General features: G+C 46.2%; 2 protein-coding genes across 7 annotated transcripts; both read right to left on the minus strand.

Moving 5' to 3' along the window:
* Window positions 1-555: 555 nt before the first annotated feature.
* On the minus strand, window positions 556-18,769 carry LOC119179315 (uncharacterized). Of its 3 annotated transcripts, XM_075873275.1 has the most exons (3): window positions 18,648-18,769; window positions 4,403-4,519; window positions 556-3,327 (listed from the first exon to the last, which is right to left on the minus strand). In XM_075873275.1, exon 3 carries the CDS (start codon window positions 3,107-3,109, stop codon window positions 1,211-1,213), a length of 1,899 nt encoding a protein of 632 aa, XP_075729390.1. In that variant the 5' UTR covers window positions 3,110-3,327; window positions 4,403-4,519; window positions 18,648-18,769; the 3' UTR covers window positions 556-1,210. The 3 variants fall into 3 exon arrangements, with proteins under 3 accessions (XP_075729390.1, XP_075729391.1, XP_075729392.1); XM_075873276.1 differs by lacking the exons at window positions 4,403-4,519; window positions 18,648-18,769 and adding an exon at window positions 4,664-4,730; XM_075873277.1 differs by lacking the exons at window positions 4,403-4,519; window positions 18,648-18,769 and adding an exon at window positions 3,619-3,912.
* LOC142771590 (uncharacterized) lies at window positions 14,550-19,611 on the minus strand. 4 transcript variants are annotated; one of them, XM_075873278.1, is made up of 2 exons: window positions 19,403-19,611; window positions 14,550-17,428 (listed from the first exon to the last, which is right to left on the minus strand). In XM_075873278.1, exon 2 carries the CDS (start codon window positions 17,187-17,189, stop codon window positions 15,348-15,350), a length of 1,842 nt encoding a protein of 613 aa, XP_075729393.1. In that variant the 5' UTR covers window positions 17,190-17,428; window positions 19,403-19,611; the 3' UTR covers window positions 14,550-15,347. The 4 variants fall into 4 exon arrangements, with proteins under 4 accessions (XP_075729393.1, XP_075729395.1, XP_075729394.1 ...); XM_075873280.1 differs by having other exon boundaries at window positions 19,305-19,611; XM_075873279.1 differs by lacking the exon at window positions 19,403-19,611 and adding an exon at window positions 18,797-19,016.
* Between the last annotated feature and the right edge of the window lie 562 nt (window positions 19,612-20,173).

Raw genomic sequence — 20,173 nt, forward strand, 5'->3', positions numbered from 1 at the left:
ATTAACTTGGATGGCCACAAATGCACAAGCCCTGTCAATCATAAAAATGCTCATTTGGCCTCTCTAAACTCCCTGGCTTTCATCAGACAACTAGTGGCAATGCGACAACCTATGAGAATAGATGGAGCTGGTGTTCGTACAACAGCGTTATTTAGCATCTCTTTGCCAGCGTCTAAGCAGCACAGCCACGGCCTGTCGGCACGCTGTGTGCGCATGAGATTTGGCACATAAAAAAAACTCTGGAGTTTTTGATGACTTCAGCCTCCGACAAAAGTGCAAGATCGAGGCTCTTCACTCAGTTGGTGGCTATTTGTTTTGTTCATTAGTTAACTGCTTGTAACTTGCTTAATTTTATGAGATTAGGCTCATAAAAATCTTTACACATCTAGCATCATATAATCGCTGGCACATTGCTCTTGCCTTGTCCACCAAGCACAAACATGTAGTCTCTGCTTTTCAGAAGTGCTGGAGTTTCCAAATGATTTCAATTTTAGAAAGCTTCTGGTGAAAGTGTGAGAGCATGCTGCGAGCCTATGACACAATGCCACTCATGCATTTAAAGTCAAGCCAAAGCCACGTTTATTTCCTTTTAGTGACAGCAGACTTGAGAGTTCAAGACAACCCTTGCAAGTTGACGTCTCAACTCGTTAAACGAGGTTATGCCAATAAACAGAAGCCATGGCCTTAGCTTCTAGCCATCTTACATTGCACTGTCTTGTTAAAACACACAAACAAACACACACTTACACACGAAATGCACAACAGCATGGTATAGAAAACTGGGCTAGCACTGATGCACAATTTTCCAACACTGAAAGAAGGAAAGAAAAACGGACATGAAATGGTGATGGGGGCTGCAGAACAGCACAATTGTAAGAAGAGGGTGGCCAGGAGCTATTGTTCTTTTGCTAGCTTGTACTATGGTTCATCATTGTTGAAAAACCAAATCTTATTGAAACAAGTGGAAGGGTTTGGGGCGTAGGCTGTACACTTCTGAAACGAATTTGGCATGGGGAGCCAGGTTGTCACAATGCAAGGACCATCATTACAATAAATATGCATGATGCACATATACACGACCGATAATAAGTTTACAACTTGTGTAAATTTGCTTTTTGTAAGACATTATTTCACCAGCTGCTTAGTAACCCATTGAATGTATTAGAGACAAATTCCATTCAGTCTGTTGACTTCAGGTATAACATAACAATTACGTGGCAGGAGTTCTAACTTGATGGACTGCTTCAGTGTGCTCACGAAGCAAATTCCGGCGTGTGAACTTCCTCGGGCACATTGTGCACGCAAAGGGCCTCTCCCCCGTGTGCCTCCGTAAGTGGCGTTTTAGAGTCTGGCTCCTGATAAAAGACCTGGGACACTGCGGACATGCAAAAGGTCTCAAGCCTGTGTGAGTGGCCTCATGCTTTCGCAGGTTGTCTCGCGCAGAGAACGCAGCCGAGCACACTTCGCAGACGTAAGGCCGCTCACCCGTGTGCGTGCGCATGTGAATGTGCAGTTCAGCCTTGATGAGGAAGCCCTTGGAGCAGTGTGGGCAGGAGAAGCGCTTGAGGCCGGAGTGCCGCTGAATGTGTCGCTTCAAGATGCCCTTCTGGGTGAATGTCCCTGGACAGAGGTGACATGCAAAAGGCCTCGACAACGTATGTGTCATCTGGTGTCGTGTCAGGTGCCCCTTGGAGCGAAAACTCTTGGAACATTGATCGCAGATATGGGTTTTCTTGAACTTGCTCTGCTTGGTCGAACCAAGGAATTTTGTGTCCAAATGTTTCGTCACAGCACCATGGACTGTGCGAACATGTTGTTGCAGTGTGGTGCCTTCGGCAAACCCTTCGGGGCAGAGGTGGCATGCGTGGTGAATGGGAGTTATGGCCTTGCAGAAATGGGCTTCTTTGAAGTTGCTCTGCTTGCTCGAACCAGAAAATTTTGTGTCCAAATGTTTCGTGACAGCAGCATGGACTGTGCGAACATGTAGTTGCAGTGTGGTGCCTTCGGCAAACCCTTCGGGGCAGAGGTGGCATGCGTGGTGAATGGGAGTTATGGCCTCGCAGAAATGGGCTTCTTTGAAGTTGCTCTGCTTGCTCGAACCAGGAAATTTTGTGTCCAAATGTTTCGTGACAGCACCATGGACTATGTGAACATGCTGTAGCAGAGTGGTGCCCTTTGCAAACCCTTCGGGGCAGAGGTGGCATGCGTGGTGAATGGGAGTTATGGGCTTCTTGACCTGGCGAGTCGCCATCGTCGCAGATGTCCCCTCATGATGATTTGCATTATTCTCCTGTTGCTTGTCCAGAGAACAACTCGCCCTTGGATGGTTGTTTTCGATGTGCTCTGCAAGGCCGGATGCTTCCTTGAAGGTCTCGGCACAAAGGTTGCAATCATGGGACGGCATGGCCAACAACTCATGTACTGTATTGTCAAAGTCGTCCATCACCTCGCATTCATCTGCACAATGCTTATTGAACAGTGGCTTCTTATCCATGCACAGCAGCTCGAGGGAATGTGCGATCAGTACATGCTCGGCGAGGACGTATTCGTCGGCAAACATTATGCTGCAGATGTTGCAGCTGTACTGCGGTTCTGGCAAACAGTCATCATGCTGTTCATCGCTCTCACGCTTCAGGCTATCGACATGTAGCTTGTTTGAGTCTGACATGTGGGCATTGAGGTGGGTCTGTAGAGACGACGCATCGTCAAAGGCTTCAGGGCACAAGTAGCAGCTGTGGCTGGTCTGCCCGTGTCTGTGTTCTAGGTCAATGTGTCGATTGAAATCTGCCTTCCTGGAGAAGCCTTTGGAACACCGGTCACAAACGAGCATTTCACAACTAACATCTTGCACTGGAGAATTGTGCTTGACGACACCTGTGCCATTGGGTAAAACTTCAGCACAGCGATATTTGCACCGAGTACGAACATGGCGTTGAAGATTGCTATTATTGGCAAACGACTTGAAGCAGTAGCAGCAGATGTGGGATCGCTTGTTTGCAGGACGTTGCATTTCCATGAGCTGTGCTTTGTTTGGCACTTCATGATCATGCATTATGTCCCCAGGTGTTTCCTGGTCGACATATGTTGACTTCCATGGAGGAGTTGGCATAAGTGGCAAATGTCTTTCCTGATTCCGAGGCCAAGTTTGACTCTGGTGTGTTTTTTTTTCAACCTTGGTTTTCTGCTTCCCTGGCCGGCAGATTGATGTTATGCACAAGTGTTTCACCGCCCTCACATAAAGATGTTCATGCTGATTTGATTCATGGGACACTCAGGCAACAGTTCACAGTCAAAGTTTGATGGCATATTCTGAAGTGGTGGTTCTAACTGTAAAATAAAAAGGGGGTGAAAACATGTAAGACGATTGATGTCACGAGCTCAGAATCAATCATGCATCTAACCGCAATGAGTATTGACACAAAGTTCTGAACGCGAAATAACTTATGAGGTAGATCTGTGCAATACACACGCGTCATCTACAAAACATTGACGGCTAATATTGTTGCCTAGTGCAGATTTAAGAAATCAGTTTTAATATTTGTGCCGAGCAACTGCACGTGAAACGCCACATCTCGCGGTATCTGCATCAGCTTGGTTTGACTGTCAGCAACCACCCACGTCTCGAGCTTGTGTTGGCTGCCATCCTCCTCGCGCGTAGCTCTCTCCTGCAGTTGCAAGTGCGGTGTACGCGTGCGGGGGAACTCGCTCGCTGGATTTCGTGACGACTGATTGTGCCCCCGCGATCTCCGACGACAGCGCAGCTCGGGCCGACCGGCTCGCCCTACGCCATCTCCTGACGCCATGAAGCTCTCGCTGATTGGTGCCCCGTCTTGGAACTCTTGCGACCGTGTCCATCTTTCCCATCTTCTCGCTATTTCTGTATGTGGGTCTCTCTGTCCCTGCCCCAATCCCCTAATCTAACCCTATCCCTTTTATTCTTCCATATTCGTTTTATTTCCTCCTTACCCCCGTTCCCGTTAGTCAGTGTTGAGGTGTTGCACTATAATGCAGACAGTTACGGGGCTCACGTTTCTCTTTTTATCTATCTTTTATAAGAATCACTTACACACGTGTAATGCCATGCGTGGAGATTTCGTCACTGTTTTGTGGGCTGAAGTAGTCACCTGCTTTTCACAAATAATTAACCTCCGAGCGCTAGCGCAAGCGAAATTTCCAGCCTTTGCTAGATGGTCTTTAAATAAAAAAAAACGCAAAAAATGTATCTGTATTTTTCCCGTACAGAAAGAAAAATCAAAACCGAAACTGGTGCATATTGCACCGGACTACATATCGCGGAAGCATAGATGCGTAACATGAAATATCCAAGAAAAGGTTATTGTCGATGTGAAAGGAAGACGCGCGTCTCCCCGTTAGTAGGTGTCATAGAGTTTGTCACAAATACCTAGAGGAAAGTGTGGCGCTACCGTCTCTGCAAATTTCTAAAGGGGCGATGTTGGAGCGCTGGGAACACTCCGTGGCTGGGAATGACGGTATGTGCATAGAGTTATGGTATGTGTGTCTGCGAGGGTTATGTTGGCTGGTGTTAGGCGAGGCTTCGGCTCAAACGCGGATACGGCTGCGTAAATAAAGCTTTTGTAAAACAAAATGTTTAAAATCAGATCTCATTCACGCGTATTATATTCTAAAATAAAAGTCCACTCACCTTGACAGCACAACTAAACGGCGAAGGTAAGAAACAGACGACATGAAAGTGGCGGAAAGAACGCCCGCATTGTTGTCTGCCTTCCAAGTTTAACGGCCGTCGGTATCGTTTAACGCTTCGTAAAATTGTACTTAAACGTAGCAGGTTTTAGTGTTAAATATAACACGTTTCCGTGCGACGGCAAAAACAAACAGCTTATTACGTGTTTGTTAGCAAGAAGTAAACCATTTCAACGTGAAGTCAGACAGGTCTTTTAGAAGTATACAAATCCGAGTCAAGTTCGAAGCTTACGTATCTCATCGAGTCATCATTTCCTTGCACGGAGCATAGCCTCCTATATGCTATGCACGGAGGAAGGAAAAAGGTAAGGAGAGGCCCTGACGTCACTCGTTGTGAAGCCGCGATTATACCGCGATGAAGCCATACTAGCCATACCGCGATGAAGCCAGAAGTCGGCCATATTGACTAGGCAAATTCTCCTCTCTTGTTTACGTATGAATGCGAAGCAGAGGGCGCGACTCCCTCTCCGGCTCGGAAAGCACGTGGGCTGCGCAGAGCGTATGTCGTGACGATCCGAAACTAATGGAACGGGGCTCATTACTCTGAGCCAGCAGGACACCTTCAGCGAAATCGCTTCGTCCGAGTAATAACAGGGAGTAACAGCTCGCCGATAACGAAGCAACTACGAGAGAACGCGCGCTAGATGCACTGACAACGGCGAGTGCTTTCACGTCATTAATTCAGCAACTGTACAGACAACACGATCGGTCGTGAGCCTTCTGCGGTCGCATTCCGCCACGCAACTGATGCAGCGTCCTGCCACTGTCTCCGTGTTCCGCGTGAAACTCACCTGCGTCAGCATTCTGCGACCGTGGTGACTTCGAGCACGGTGCTAGTGACAGTTGAACGTGGTTGCTGTTACGTTGAGATTACATGCAATGCTGGTGGAGAGTGTACCAAGCGGAACAGAAAAGGTGTTTTAATACGCACATGCAAGTTGTTACTGTACACACACAACACGAAACTGCGTATGTGCACATGGTCCTCACGGCGTCTTGCTGGGCTCAACAGCGTCGTCCGTCACAAGCAGGAGCACTGCTCAACCGTCACTGACCTGCAAGGCGTTCGTCGTCATTCAGCTTCGTCATGGTGCCCAACGCCATTTCGCTGAACACTAACTGCTTCATCCGCGTCATCCGCCGCACGACACATGGATATGCACTTGTTCTACGCACTGTTGAAACCCCGTGATGGACAAAGGGATTTGTAAACGTTGCTAAGAGTAATGTAACAGCTAGGAGAACACTGCGTAACCAATAACGCGGCGCATAGCACAGATATTGTCCGCTACGGCTCAGCACGAGACCTGGGGAAGCACACATTCCGCCGCCAGCCGCGGCCGCTCACTGCTAGACCAGCTTCACTGCGCAACACGTAACCATAGCAACGCCGCCCATGTGCCCAGTGAATATGGCCGCCATGATGTCATTTTCGCCACATTTTTTACGCCCTGCCCCGGCTGGGCATGCCGTCTCCTTACCTTTTTCCTTCCTCCGTGTTCCCTTGCATCTACGACCTCACTAGCGCCAAATTTCCCTCTAGGTACAATTGTGAGAAACTCCATGGTAGGTGCTCAGTGGTAGCTGTTCTGTGTCCCGGCGGGGTATTGGGAAAAGTTTTCAACTTGCTCTGTGTCTAGAAAAAGTAGTTAACAATTTAGAGTACTTGGTACTCTACTATGATGAGCTTCCAATGTGTTTAGAAAAAACGTTGAACGATTTTGAGTACTTGATACTCAACTATGGGAGAGCAGTAAGCCGTCCCGTGACCTAGGCAAGAGCTTCAAATGGCACATATGCATGATGGTTGATTTTGTACTTGCTCTCACTTCATTGGGTACAACACCGCCTCAGCGCAAAGCTAACAAGACAAGTGAAAGGACAAGTCTTCTAGCCGAACTTAACCAACCTTATAACCCAAGAATGTTGACAAATGTTTTTTAAGTTTACTTTGTGCAAACGTTAGAAAATTCAAATTATTTGCAATTTTCGAAATTTTCTTAGCATTTAACAAATATCTTTAAGTAGAAATCTGAGTAATGATAATAGTTTTGACGTAAATTAGCTTTAGTAGTGCCGTAAGTTTGTCTAGCATTGTTTCATAAAAACGACCAACGTAGGGCGATAGAGAGAGGAATTGCTGTTGGTTGTTGACTGGCGTTGTTCTCCTACGAAGTTCTTTCCATATTTGCCTAACGTTATCGGTAACAAGATTACTGGGATAAATGCTGAGGGTGCATCATAGGTGTTCTGTGGTGTGGCATTGTTTCGTGCTCTGCTTTTCTAAGCTTTCATCACACGCCATACTTCAAAACTGAATGACTTTTCGAAAGGTGCTTCAAGCGTGTTACCAGTCAGTTGCTCCAAGGTGGTCATCAGCTGACCGCGACATTTGGTGGGGTGGTGGGAATAAACAACTGTGCAGGAAAAGTTGTCTGCAACAAATGGCGAATCGATAGCACGACGTATTTCAAGCGGTGAACAGGCGAATACGCTCATATATCCTATCGGTCGGTATGCGTCTTCAACTTCACTTTTCTGTGATGTAAAGTGGCTACGCCGCGTGCTTTGTCTGTGAACCCGGGCTGGTGCTTGAGTCCATTTCGTTCATTGAATGAGCCACGATTGTCCCAGCACCTCAGTCAATCAATGCGATTAACCACGATGTAACGCTGTGTCGACATACGCCTTCAGCTGGTTATTCGGTGGGAAAGTAGTACAACATTTGACAACGCTGCTTTCTCTTTGCCCAGCCTGCATTAAAAGGCTGCCGTGTTCAGTGTTTCAGCATATGTTTGATACATTTACTTGTTCCATAGTCCACTCGGCAGCGTCTGTGTCTACGCTCTCGTATGAGCGGACAGATTGTCCTTACGCTGCCGTTCTGTCATAGCATTTTTTCTGTTTGCTTTCCTAGCTTTACGCGCCGTCCATGCTCGTATTTCGAGCGATGTTATTGCACAATGTTATAGTTGCGCCATCTGAAACTAAGCCATCTGACGTGATCCAATATAACTTTGTAGTTTCTCTTTAAAAGTGTGATACTTGTTGCATTATGCTTCACGTTTTTACTTTTACCTGCATTGATATGTAGGCTTGTCAACCAAGTTGGCTCGAACTGGAAAAAAAAAAAATAGCATTTGACGTTCGCGCTATCTTACTCCACTTTGTTTGTCGTTCATGTCACTATGTTTTTCCTTGACACACAGCGACTTGCACATTTATTGCATTATACACCGGGGTCACCACCACTGTGTGTCGCAGGCATTTGCAGCTGTGCATTGTGTACCCCAATTTCAATAAACAGCAATTGTATGTATGCCATCTTGGGCCAATGTGATGGCAAGCAAGCAAAGAAGTGGCTTAAAAGAATTTTGCATTGGACATAGTTCATAAAGCAATAGTTACTCAATCCGATAATAAATTCAATTATGTTTTCTTGCTGAGAAGTTTTAAAAGTGCAACATATTTGCCAACATTACATTCATGAAAACTTCTGGCAAGTATAATGGGATACATGATGAACAGACCACGATTCTTTAAATGCCGAGCGCTGATTTCTCACGCTGTTTCATATCCAAATAATGTAGCAGCTGGTTATAGGTCAATGAACAGAAAGTGGAGATAACTCGTACTGACTTTAGGAATATATCTTGCACTTAGGCCTTACTTGGACGTGGGCTCACTAGGACTCATACTCGATTATACGTTCCTCAGTAGGTTTCAGCCAGACTTGCTAAAATATTTCTCAGCTGGCCCTTTGGCAATGCGAGACAAATTTTCGCCAATAGATCAAGCTCTTGTTTGTACAACCGCATTGGTTTGCATATCTTTTCCTGCTTCTCAGCATCATAGTCATAACAAGTCAGCATACCACATGTGCAGGCAATTTAACAAATAAAATTCAGGGAGTATTGATGAATTCGGACTCTGACAAAAGCAGATACTTGTGGCTCTTCACTCTAAAGAAGCAGCCAGATATTTTGCTGAGTTCTTGTAACTAGCTTATAATGCGCGCAACATTTTGTTTGGTGTGATAATTCCTAACAAAATTGTTTACATGTAGTGCATACTACTTGTAGGGAGTGCAGAGCAATGTTAAAAAAAGAAACGGCAGGTAAATGCGTAGAAGAGTTTAGGCCAAATGACAGTTTCGTGAAAAACTGGATGGTACTCTAGTGCTGCGATTGTTAAACGGCCATGGGAATGATGGGTATATAGATTTTCCAGTCTTCGTGTTTGCAAGCTTTGAACACACCTGTGGCTTTGCTTATTATTGAACTGTTTTGCTTTTATTTCAAATAAAGGAACAAGCTATTATGAACTTTGAGACCCGATTTCAATTGGTGAGCCTAAAACGTTGAGGTGGTGAAGCGTAACTGCTAAACGTTTGCCGACCGTCATCTCATGACAAAGCCACACCAAGCCAAACTGCGCTGAAAGTATGAAGATTAGACAAATCCATGTACTACCCATAATTCCCATGCTCACTGAAGCACTATGCCTTGCATCTCCCATAGACACTAGCAGCAGAGTTCCTTCTAGTGTACTTATAGGAAACTCATGTGCCAAATCACCTGAACCACAGTGTCTGGGCATGTCCCACAGTGACACACGCCATCAGACAAAGCGCCAATGCTTTATGCGCTACTCTGTGAATAAGCTGTCACACGCTAACAAAAAGTGGAAGGCAAAGAACATAACCAGAGTCACACATAACTGCGCCAGAGCATTGGGAGGCAATGCCTGGTCAGCACGTGCCATGATGACCAACTCTGGATAGTCTGGCTGGCCAAAGACACCTCCTAGACCCAAGGTTTGGTTTCCACCTGAGGAAAAGGTGCCCTGTAACTCTAGCCTCCTTCCTTGACCCCAGAAAGGACAAAATTACACCATCTCGACTAAAGAGAACTATGTGTAGATGTGAATTCGCGTGTGCTAACGCTTACACTTAGCGCCATTGATGCTGGCGCTCTTCGTGGCGCCTCCCCAGGAGAGGAACCTGGGGAGGCGCATAGCAGGCAGTGATGGACAGGTGTATCTTACTGGAACGTTCCAATTGCCGCTAATGGGCAATGAGAGACAGGAGACCCCGATTGGACACGGAGACCTTCTGTCCAATTTTAATTAATGCATACACTGTGAATTTTTATTGTTCAACAACACACAGGAGAAATCTCCCACCAGTGCTACCTAGGAGGTCAAGATCCAATACCAATATATACAGGGTGGCCAGCGAACGGCTGGCTGTGCAGTGCAAGCAGGCGGTTTTTTCAATAAAAAAACTCACTTGCAAACACGCATACATATCGGGGGTGTAAACACCATGGGGAGGGATGCCTAGAGAAGGTGGGGGAAGCAAGCGTGGGCTAGCATAGCTGTCTGTGTCGGTGTTGTGAGGAGAGAGAGGGGGAGTGGTAGAAAGTAGGCGCATGCACAGTGGAGCTCGGACGCCACCAGATCAAGCTCGCTCATAAGATGCTTCACATCTAAAAAATAAAGTTTTGTCTCTTTCTCTCTCAATTAAAGCAAGCAGCATGGGGTGAAGTGATCTCGCCAGCTGAGCCCTTTTAGGCATCTAGACACATTTGATGAACTAGTCAGTTGAGCTGTTTTTTTTTGTTAATGTTGCACTTCGTATGTCCATCATGTATGAACATGAAGCCTTAACGTTTCAGGAGTGCAAGAGTTCCCCACTGATTTCAATTTTATGAAACTTATAATGTAGGCTTAGACGCAGTACCACACAGCTCCCCTACAACCACACCATTTATAAAAGAATAAGTCAAGACAAAAAGCAATGTTCATTTCCATTTAATGGTAGCAAACTTGAGAGTTCGAGACGGCCCTTGCTCAATAAACAATGCTAGCCCACTGAACAGATTCCATGGCTTTAATCTGTAGCCATCTTACTTGGCATTGTTTTGTTAAAAAAATAACACTTCTGAGATGCGCTGCAGAAGGCAATAGGAAACTGGGCTGGCATTTATGCACATTTTCCCAACACTAATAGAAAGAAGAAAAAAATTTGGGGGACCCTTAAGCTTTACCTTCAAGAGTTGAACATGATAGCGATAGATTGTCACTTGTGGATTACTACAGTTTTATCGATCAAGTTGAAAATCACTTGTGTTAGTGAAGCAAGATGATAATTTCTCACTGACAACTAACGATGAAGTCGTCGATGCTGGAATTTATGCGAAAAGAACTCTTTAATGCTATCACGTTAAAAATAAGCATGACTTGGCAACGAGGGCTATGGAATAGCACAATTGTGAGAAGACAGGCGCCAGGAGCTGCTGCTCTTTGGCTAGCTCGTACTATGGTTAGTAAGATAAGCTGAAGGGTCTGGGGCACAGCCTCTACACTTCTGAAATGAGTTGTATGAATATCCTCAGGCTGCCCTTCTCACCCTGTGGAACACCTGCACACTGAAGCATCATGTATCTTCAGCAGTGATTAAAGAATAGAGGAACTGGGGAGGGTGTCACAATGCCAAAGATTGCCATCATAATAAAGATGCACCTTGCCCATAACGGTGACCAATAATAACTTTACAACGGCTTCGAAGAGCTTTTTTTAAGACATTATTTTACCAACAACCTAGCAACTTCTTCAGTTTATCACAGACAAGTTGCGTTCAATCAATTGACTTCAAGTACAGCACAATAATTATGTGGCGGGAGTTTTATTCAATCACTTGATGGGCAGCTTCGACATGCTCGCGAAGCAGATGCTGGCGGGTGAATGTCCTCCGGCACAACACGCACACTAAGGGTCTCTGCCACGTGTGCCTCAGTGAGTGGCGTTTCAGATCCTGGTACCTGACAAAACATTTGGGACACAGTGGGCATGGAAAGGCCCTCCAGCTCGTGTGAATGGCCACATGCTGCCGCAGGTTGTCTCGTGCCTAGAACGCAGCTGAGCACACTTTGCAGACGTATGGCCGCTCGCCTGTGTGCTTGCGCATGTGAACGTACATGGCGGCCTTGACAAGGAATCCCTTGGAGCAATATGGGCATGAATAGCACTTAACGTCGGAGTTCCACTGAATGTGTCGTTTCAGGATGCCCTTCAGGGTGTTAGTCCTTGGGCAGAGGTGACATGCAAATGGCCTGGTGTCGTGTCAAGTTGCCCTTAGTAAGGTAACTTTTGGAACATTGATCGCAGGAATGCGTATTCTTGAAATTTCTCTGCCTGCTAGAACGGGGACATTCTGTGTTTAAACCTTTTGTAACAGCACTGTGGATTGTGAGATGTGTTGTTGCAAAGTGGTGCCTTTGGCAAAACCTTCGGAGCAGAAGTGGCATGTGAGGTGAATAAGAGTTACAGACTCCCTGGCCTGGTGAGTCCCCATCTTGACAGGTTTCCTCTCGTGAGGATTCGGGTTATCCTTTTGTTCGTTCTCCAGAGAACTCGCACTAGGATGGTTTCGGATGTGCTCCACAAGGTCGGATGCATCCTCGAAGCTTTCAGGGCAAAGGTTGCAATAATGGGAGGGCGCGGCCGACGTCTCATTGCCTCAACTGTCAAGTTCTTCGTTCACCTCACATGCACCTGAACAAAGCTCACTCAACGATGGCTTCTTGTCCGTGTACAGCAGCTCGGGAGAATGAGCAATCAGTAGATGCTCGGCGAGGATATATTCATTGCTACCCCTTGGCTACGCCCCTGGACAGAATGCTCTCTTGTTCACCTTCTCTTGTGGCTCATACCCACTGTGGGGAAGTGGCCAAGAATGGAGTGGTCTCATAAAATCTTTAAGGATTTTATATTAATAGAGGTTATAGAATAAAAAACATTACCAAGTTTATAATAAAATTTTGATGCTCTGTCAGATGTAGAAAATATAAAGGTTTTTATTAGTAATAGATAATAAATTAAGTGAACAACCTAATTAAGAAAACACAAGTACTCTCACTTCATTTATTATTATTTTTTGTACTCCATTGCATGTATCCACTCCAGGGGATCGGTCAAGAAAAGGTATTGTAGCTTATGAATGGTATGCATGGCACTACAGCTTACCAAAAAAATGTAAAAAGAGAAAACATCACAAAAAAAGTGCAATAAATTGAAAAAGACAGTATGAAAGGAAATAAGCAATCTTATAATCACGATAATCTGATTATAGTGCCTTCTTTTTTTTCTTTTTTTCACATTCGTGCACAAGAAGGGAAATATATTTCTTTACGCAATGATCGTGAAAAAAAAAAAACACTACACCGAGATAGCAGGACATGTGTCTAGTTGGGACCATCTTTTAATGATAAAATGAAATTTCAAAAACATGTTGGAAAGACAAGCATTCGGCAGCCGAACATCGGTGAAGATATAAAAAAAATAGGACCACAGACATTGTGCGTTTATGCACAGCTGCCACATCTTCGTTATTTACACGTTGGCAAGCATCATTTCCCCAAGTGTATACATTCTCATCATTCACAGTATGCTCTTTTTGTTTTTCGCTCTGAGTGCATCCTACCTTCCTCAGACTTTCTCGAATGCCCCCCTTTTGCCCCCTAAGAGTAAGCATAGTCGAAACACATCGCATAAGTTCTGTGCCTCCCTGCCCCATCCCCCCCCCCCCCCCGCCCTGAAAAAACACAATTGTCATCTGTGCCCCACCTGAAAAAAAAAATCTCAGCAAATCCACAGAGTGAATGATGATGAGTGGGACGAAGGGTCCATCAGCTCGTCCGTACTTCCGTCCGTCCGAGCGTCCATCCATGCATCTGTCCGTCCGCGAGTCTGTCCATCCATCTGTCTGTATGTTGTGCATCCATACGTCCTTGCATCTACCCGTCCATCAGTCCGTTCATGTATCCATCTAGTGAACACTCCAAGTACCAAAATCTCCCATCTCGCATCCCCTGTGGCTCATACCCTCTCTAGAGCGGTTATGTGTCACCGGTGCCTACGTAGACTACATACATACAAGGTATCGACAGACCCACGCCTTAAGGAGCTTCGCCCCTAAAAATCCTGGCACAGCCCCTGTATGTTGGTTGGGACTGAAAAGTTGCAGAATCAACACATGAGCTTGTTAATCCGAGTGCTTGTATGTTTAATCTTTTCACATCGACTGTTTGCACCCGTTCCCCCCCCCCCCCCCCGCCATGGTGCCGCTCCTGGCTACATACCTTAAAGAAAGTTTTCTTTCACAAAATCATGTCAAGCAGGGGTGTGACTGTCAAGCACGTAAGGCAGTCATCTGCTGCATGAACCAATGCTGCAAACAGCTGCTTAACCCTTTCGCTGCCAATCCCAAAATTAACTTGGGTGGCCACAAATGCACAAGCCCTGTCAATCATAAATATACTCATTTGGCCTCTCTAAACTCCCTCGCTTTCATCAGACAACTTGTGGCAATGGGACAAACTTATGAGAATAGATGGACCTCGTGTTTGTACAACAGCATTATTTAGCATCTCTTTGCCAGCGTCTCAGCAACACAGCCACGGCCTGTCGGCATGCTGTGTGCGTATGAGATTTGGCACATAAAAAAACTCGGGAGCTTTTGATGACTTCAGACTTCGACAAAAGTGCAAGATTGAGGATCTTCACTCAGTTGGTGGCTAGTTGTTTTGCTCATTAGTTAACTGCTTGTAACTTCCTCAATTTTATTAGATTAGGCTCATAAACATCTTTACACATCTAGCATCCTATAATCGCTGGCACATTGCTCTTGGCCTGTCCACCAAGCACAAACATGTAGTCTCTGCCTTTCAGAAGTGCTGGAGTTTCCAAATGATTTCATTTTTAAAAAGCTTCCATTAAAAGTGCGAGAGCATGCTGTGAGCCTGTGACACAATGCCACTCATGCATTCGAAGTCAAGCCAAAGCCACGTTTATTTCCTTTTAGTGACAGCAGACATGAGAGTTCAAGACAACCCTTGCAAGTTGACCTCTCAGCTCGTTAAACGAGGTTACACCACTAAACAGATTCTATGGCGTTAGTTTCTAGCCATCTTAAATTGCATTGTCTTGTTAAAACACACAAACACACACACACACACACACACACACACACACACACACACACACACACACACACACACACACACACACACATGAGATGCACAACAGCACGGTATAGGAAACTGGGCTAGCACTGATGCACAATTTTCCAACACTGAAAGAGAGAAAGAAAAACGGACATGAAATAACGATGGGGGCTGCAGAACAGCACAATTGTAGGAAGAGGGTGGCCAGGAGCTATTGTTCTTTTGCTAACTTGTACTATGGTTCATCATTACTGAAAAACCAAATCTTATTGAAACAAGTGGAAGGGTTTGGGGCGTAGGCTGTACACGTCTGAATTGAATTCTGTGAATACCCTCAAGCCACCCTTTCCATCCTGCAGAACCCTTGCACATCGAAGTATCATGTGTCCTCAGCAGCGATAAGAAATTGAACTTGGCATCGAGAGGCAGGGTGTCACAATGCAAGGCCCATCATCACAATAAATATGCACGATACACTTATACGTGACCGATAATAACTTGACAACTTGTGTAAATTTGCTTTTTGTAAGACATTATTTCACCAGCTGCTTAGTAACCCATTGAATGTATCAGAGACAAGTTCCATTCAGTCTGTTGACTTCAGGTATAACATAACAATTAAGTGGCAGGAGTTCTAACTTGATGGACTGCTTCAGTGTGCTCACGGAGCAGATTCCGGCGTGTGAACTTCCTCGGGCACAACGTGCACGCAAAGGGCCTCTCCCCCGTGTGCCTCCGTAAGTGGCGTTTTAGAGTCTGGCACCTGGTAAAAGACCTGGGACACTGCGGACATGCAAAAGGTCTCAAGCCTGTGTGAGTGGCCTCATGCTTTCGCAGGTTGTCTCGCGCAGAGAACGCAGCCGAGCACACTTCGCAGACGTAAGGCCGCTCACCCGTGTGCGTGCGCATGTGAATGTGCAGTTCAGCCTTGATGAGGAAGCCCTTGGAGCAGTGTGGGCAGGAGAAGCGCTTGAGGCCGGAGTGCCGCTGAATGTGTCGTTTCAAGATGCCCTTCTGGGTGAATGTCCCTGGACAGAGGTGACATGCAAAAGGCCTCGACAACGTATGTGTCATCTGGTGTCGTGTCAGGTGCCCCTTGGAGCGAAAACTCTTGGAACATTGATCGCAGATATGGGTTTTCTTGAACTTGCTCTGCTTGGTCGAACCAAGGAATTTTGTGTCCAAATGTTTCGTCACAGCACCATGGACTGTGCGAACATGTTGTTGCAGTGTGGTGCCTTCGGCAAACCCTTCGGGGCAGAGGTGGCATGTGTGGTGAATGGGAGTTATGGTCTCGCAGAAATGAGCTTCTTTGAAGTTGCTCTGCTTGCTCGAACCAGAAAATTTTGTGTCCAAATGTTTCGTGACAGCACCATGGACTGTGCGAACATGTAGTTGCAGTGTGGTGCCTTCGGCAAACCCTTCGGGGCAGAGGTGGCATGCGTGGTGAATGGCAGTTATGGCCTCGCAGAAATGGGCTTCTTTGAAGTTGCTCTGCTTGCTCGAACCAGGAAATTTTGTGTCCAAATGTTTCGTGACAGCACCATGGACTATGTGAACATGCTGTAGCAGAGTGGTGCCCTTTGCAAACCCTTCGGGGCAGAGGTGGCATGCGTGGTGAATGGGAGTTATGGGCTTCTTGACCTGGCAAGTCGCCATCGTCACAGATGTCCCCTCATGATGATTTGCATTATTCTCCTGTTGCTTGTCCAGAGAACAACTCGCCCTTGGATGGTTGTTTTCGATGTGCTCTGCAAGGCCGGATGCTTCCTTGAAGGTCTCGGCACAAGGGTTGCAATCATGGGACGGCATGGCCAACAACTCATGTACTGTATTGTCAAAGTCGTCCATCACCTCGCATTCATCAGCACAATGCTTATTGAACAGTGGCTTCTTATCCATGCACAGCAGCTCGAGGGAATGTGCGATCAGTACATGCTCGGCGAGGACGTATTCGTCGGCAAACATTACGCTGCAGCTGTTGCAGCTGTACTGCGGTTCTGGCAAACAGTCATGATGCTGTTCATCGCTCTCACGCTTCAGGCTATCGACATGTAGCTTGTTTGAGTCTGACATGTGGGCATTGAGGTGGGTCTGTAGAGACAACACATTGTCAAAGGCGTCAGGGCACAAGTAGCAGCTGTGGCTCGTCTGCCCGTCTCTGTGTTCTAGGTCAATGTGTCGATTGAAATCTGCCTTCCTGGAGAAGCCTTTGGAACACCGGTCACAAACGAGCATTTCACAACTAACATCTTTCACTGGAGAATTGTGCTTCACGACACCTGTGCCATTGGGTAAAACTTGAGGACAGCGATATTTGCACCGAGTACGAACATGGCGTTGAAGATTGCTATTATTGGCAAACGACTTGAAGCAGTAGCAGCAGATGTGGGATCGCTTGTTTGCAGGACGTTGCATTTGTCCCCAGGTGTTTTCTGGTCGACATATGTTGACTTCCATGGAGGAGTTGGCATAAGTGGCGAATGTCTTTCCTGATTCCGAGGCCAAGTTTGACTCTGGTGTGTTTTTTTTCAACCTTGGTTTTCTGCTTCCCTGGCCGGCAGATTGATTTTGTGATGTTATGCACAAGTGTTTCACCGCCCTCGCATAAAGATGTTCATGCTGATTTGATTCATGGGACACTCAGGCAACAGTTCACAGTCAAAGTTTGGTGGCATATTCTGAAGTGGTGGTTCGAACTGTAAAATAAAAAGGGGGTGAAAACATGTAAGACGATTGATGTCACGAGCTCAGAATCAATCATGCATCTAACCGCAATGAGTATTGACACGAGGTTTTCAACGCAAAATAACTTATGAGGTAGATCTGTGCAATACACACGCGTCATCTACAAAACATCGACGGCTAATATAGTTGCCTAGTGCAGATTTAAGAAATCAGTTTTGATATTTGTGCCGAGCAACTGCACGTGAAACGCCACACCTCGCGGTATCTGTATCAGCTTGGTTTGACTGTCAGCAACCACCCACGTCTCGAGCTTGTGTTGGCTGCCATCCTCCTCGCGCGTAGCTCTCTCCCGCAGTTGCAAGTGCGGTGTAGCATGCGGGGGAACTCGCTAGCTGGATTTCGTGACGACTGATTGTGTCCCCGCGATCTCCGACGACAGCGCAGCTCTGGCCGACCGGCTCGCCCTACGCCATCTCCTGACGCCGTGAAGCTCTCGCTGATTGGTGCCCCGTCTTGGAACTCTTGCGACCGTGTCCATCTTTTCCATCTTCTGCTTATTTCTGTATGTGGGTCTATATGTCCCTGCCCCAATCTAACCCTATCCCTTTTTTCCTCCATATTCGTTTTATTTCCTCCTTACCCCCATTCCCGTTAGTCAGTGTTGAGGTGTTGCACAAAAATGCAGACAGTTACGGGGCTCACGTTTCTCTTTTTATCTATCTTTTATAAGAATCACTTACACACGTGTAATGCCATGCGTGGCGATTTCGTCACTGTTTTGTGGGCTGAAGTGGTCACCTGCTTTTCACAAATAATTAACCTCCGAGCGATAGCGCAAGCGAAATTTCTAGCCTTTGCTAGATGGTCTTCAAATAAAAAAACGCAAAAGATGTATCTGTATTTTTCCCGTACAGACAGAAAAATCAAAACCGAAACTGGTGCATATTGCACCGGACTACATAGCGCGGAAGCATACATGCGTAGCATGAAATATCCAAGAAAAGGTTATTGTCGATGTGAAAGGAAGATGCGCGTCTCCCCGTTAGTAGGTGTCATAGAGTTTGTCACAAATATCTAGAGGAAAGTGTTGCGCTACCGTCTATGCAAATTTCTAAAGGGGCGATGTTGGAGCGCTGGGAACACTCCGTGGCTGGGAATGGCGGTATGTGCATAGAGTTATGGTACGTGTAGAGTGCCTAGAATATATAAATATTCAAGGCACTCTAGTACGTGTGTCTGCGAGGTTTATGTTGGCTGGTGTTAGGCGAGGCATCGGCTCAAAAGCAAATACGGCTGCGTAAATAAAGCTCTTGTAAAACAAAATGTTTAAAGCAGATCTCATTCACGCGTATTATATTCTAAAATCAAAGGCCACTCACCTTGACAGCACAACTAAACGGCGAAGGAAAGAAACAGACGACATGAAAGTGGCGGAAAGAACGCCCGCATTGTCGTCTGTCTGCCAAGTTTAGCGGCCGTCGGTTACTTTTTACGCTTCGTAAAATTGTACATAAACGTAGAAGGTTGTAGTGTTCAACACAACACGTTTTCGTGCAATGACAAAAATAAACGGCTTATTATGTGTTTTTTGTTTAGTAAAAAACAAATCATTTCAACGTGGTCAGACGGGTTTTTCAGAGGTATACAAATCCGAGTCAAGTTCGAAGCTCACGTATCCCATCATCCCCTTCCATCCAGCAGCTCACTAGCGCCAGATTTCCCTCTAGGTACAATTGTGAGAAACTCTATAATAGGTGCTGCTCTCTGGTTCGGCCACTGGATTCGGCCGTGAGATGCAGCAAAGGCAACATCGGCGACATTTCGTGATCACCAAATGCATCATGTAAAGCGCGCAGACACTAAGTAAAGCTGAATCGAATAACGTACGTTTCCAAGACGCGATTGCAGTTTTAAGTTGCGGCTCTCGCTTGAATGTGCACAGGATGCCTCGGTTATGCTCCCATGTCAATCCGAGCAATACTCACAGTATCGGAGGAAAAGCGACGCTAGCAGAATGTGCAGTGCAGCTCCTTGAGATTCCACACGTGGCACGGCAAGCGCGGCAGCTCGTGAGTGCTGTAAATGATGTCAAAACACGCGCTAACACGGGCCGTAGACGTGCACTTGGCGGCGGGTACGGCGACGTTGTCGAAGTGGTCAAGTGATTCGAGACGGGCCGAGAGAAAGCCGAAGCCCGAGCGCTCTCGCTTGAGTGCTTTTCTTGTTTTATTTTTTCCCCCTTTTTCGCAAAGTGGAACGCGGTTCGCGCGCTGGTTGTCTTGTCTTGTCTTGTCTCCTAGGAGATCTTGGCTCATACCCTAATGGGGGATTGGCCACACTGTACTTAACAAGGCAGAGCTATCGTCTTTCTCTTCGCGCAACGCTCGCTGAGGAAAGAAATGTAAGCTTTAATGAAAATAAATAAGTAAATGTCGGAAAGGCAAAACAAGCGTGTCGCTTATGATATGATTCGAAATATGCGACGACAGACTTCTACAACTATTGCCCGCAGTCGCATTGTTGTTAACGTGATGCTGACGATTGATTTTCCCCATGGAGGGTATCTTTATCGTTCACAGAACGTTTTCTTTTTTTTTTTTTCGCTTTGAGTGTGCCTCTTGTAAACTGAGCGATATACGAATGCGCGTTAAAGAACAATATATCCCTCCACTACGGCGTCTGGGACGTAAAACCCCAGGTATTATCTCTTTTATTTAGTGTCCCCCCCCCCCCCCACCTCCTCCGCAATTATTAGG

This window comes from Rhipicephalus microplus, chromosome 9, assembly GCF_043290135.1.
Source record: "Rhipicephalus microplus isolate Deutch F79 chromosome 9, USDA_Rmic, whole genome shotgun sequence".
In the NCBI taxonomy this organism is placed as follows: Eukaryota; Metazoa; Arthropoda; class Arachnida; order Ixodida; family Ixodidae; genus Rhipicephalus; species Rhipicephalus microplus.

Excerpts from the sequence above, each read along its gene's own strand:
- LOC142771590 (XM_075873278.1), bottom strand. The coding sequence starts at position 17,189 with ATGGAAGTCAACATATGTCGACCAGAAAACACCTGGGGACAAATGCAA.
- LOC119179315 (XM_075873275.1), bottom strand. The coding sequence starts at position 3,109 with ATGCCAACTCCTCCATGGAAGTCAACATATGTCGACCAGGAAACACCT.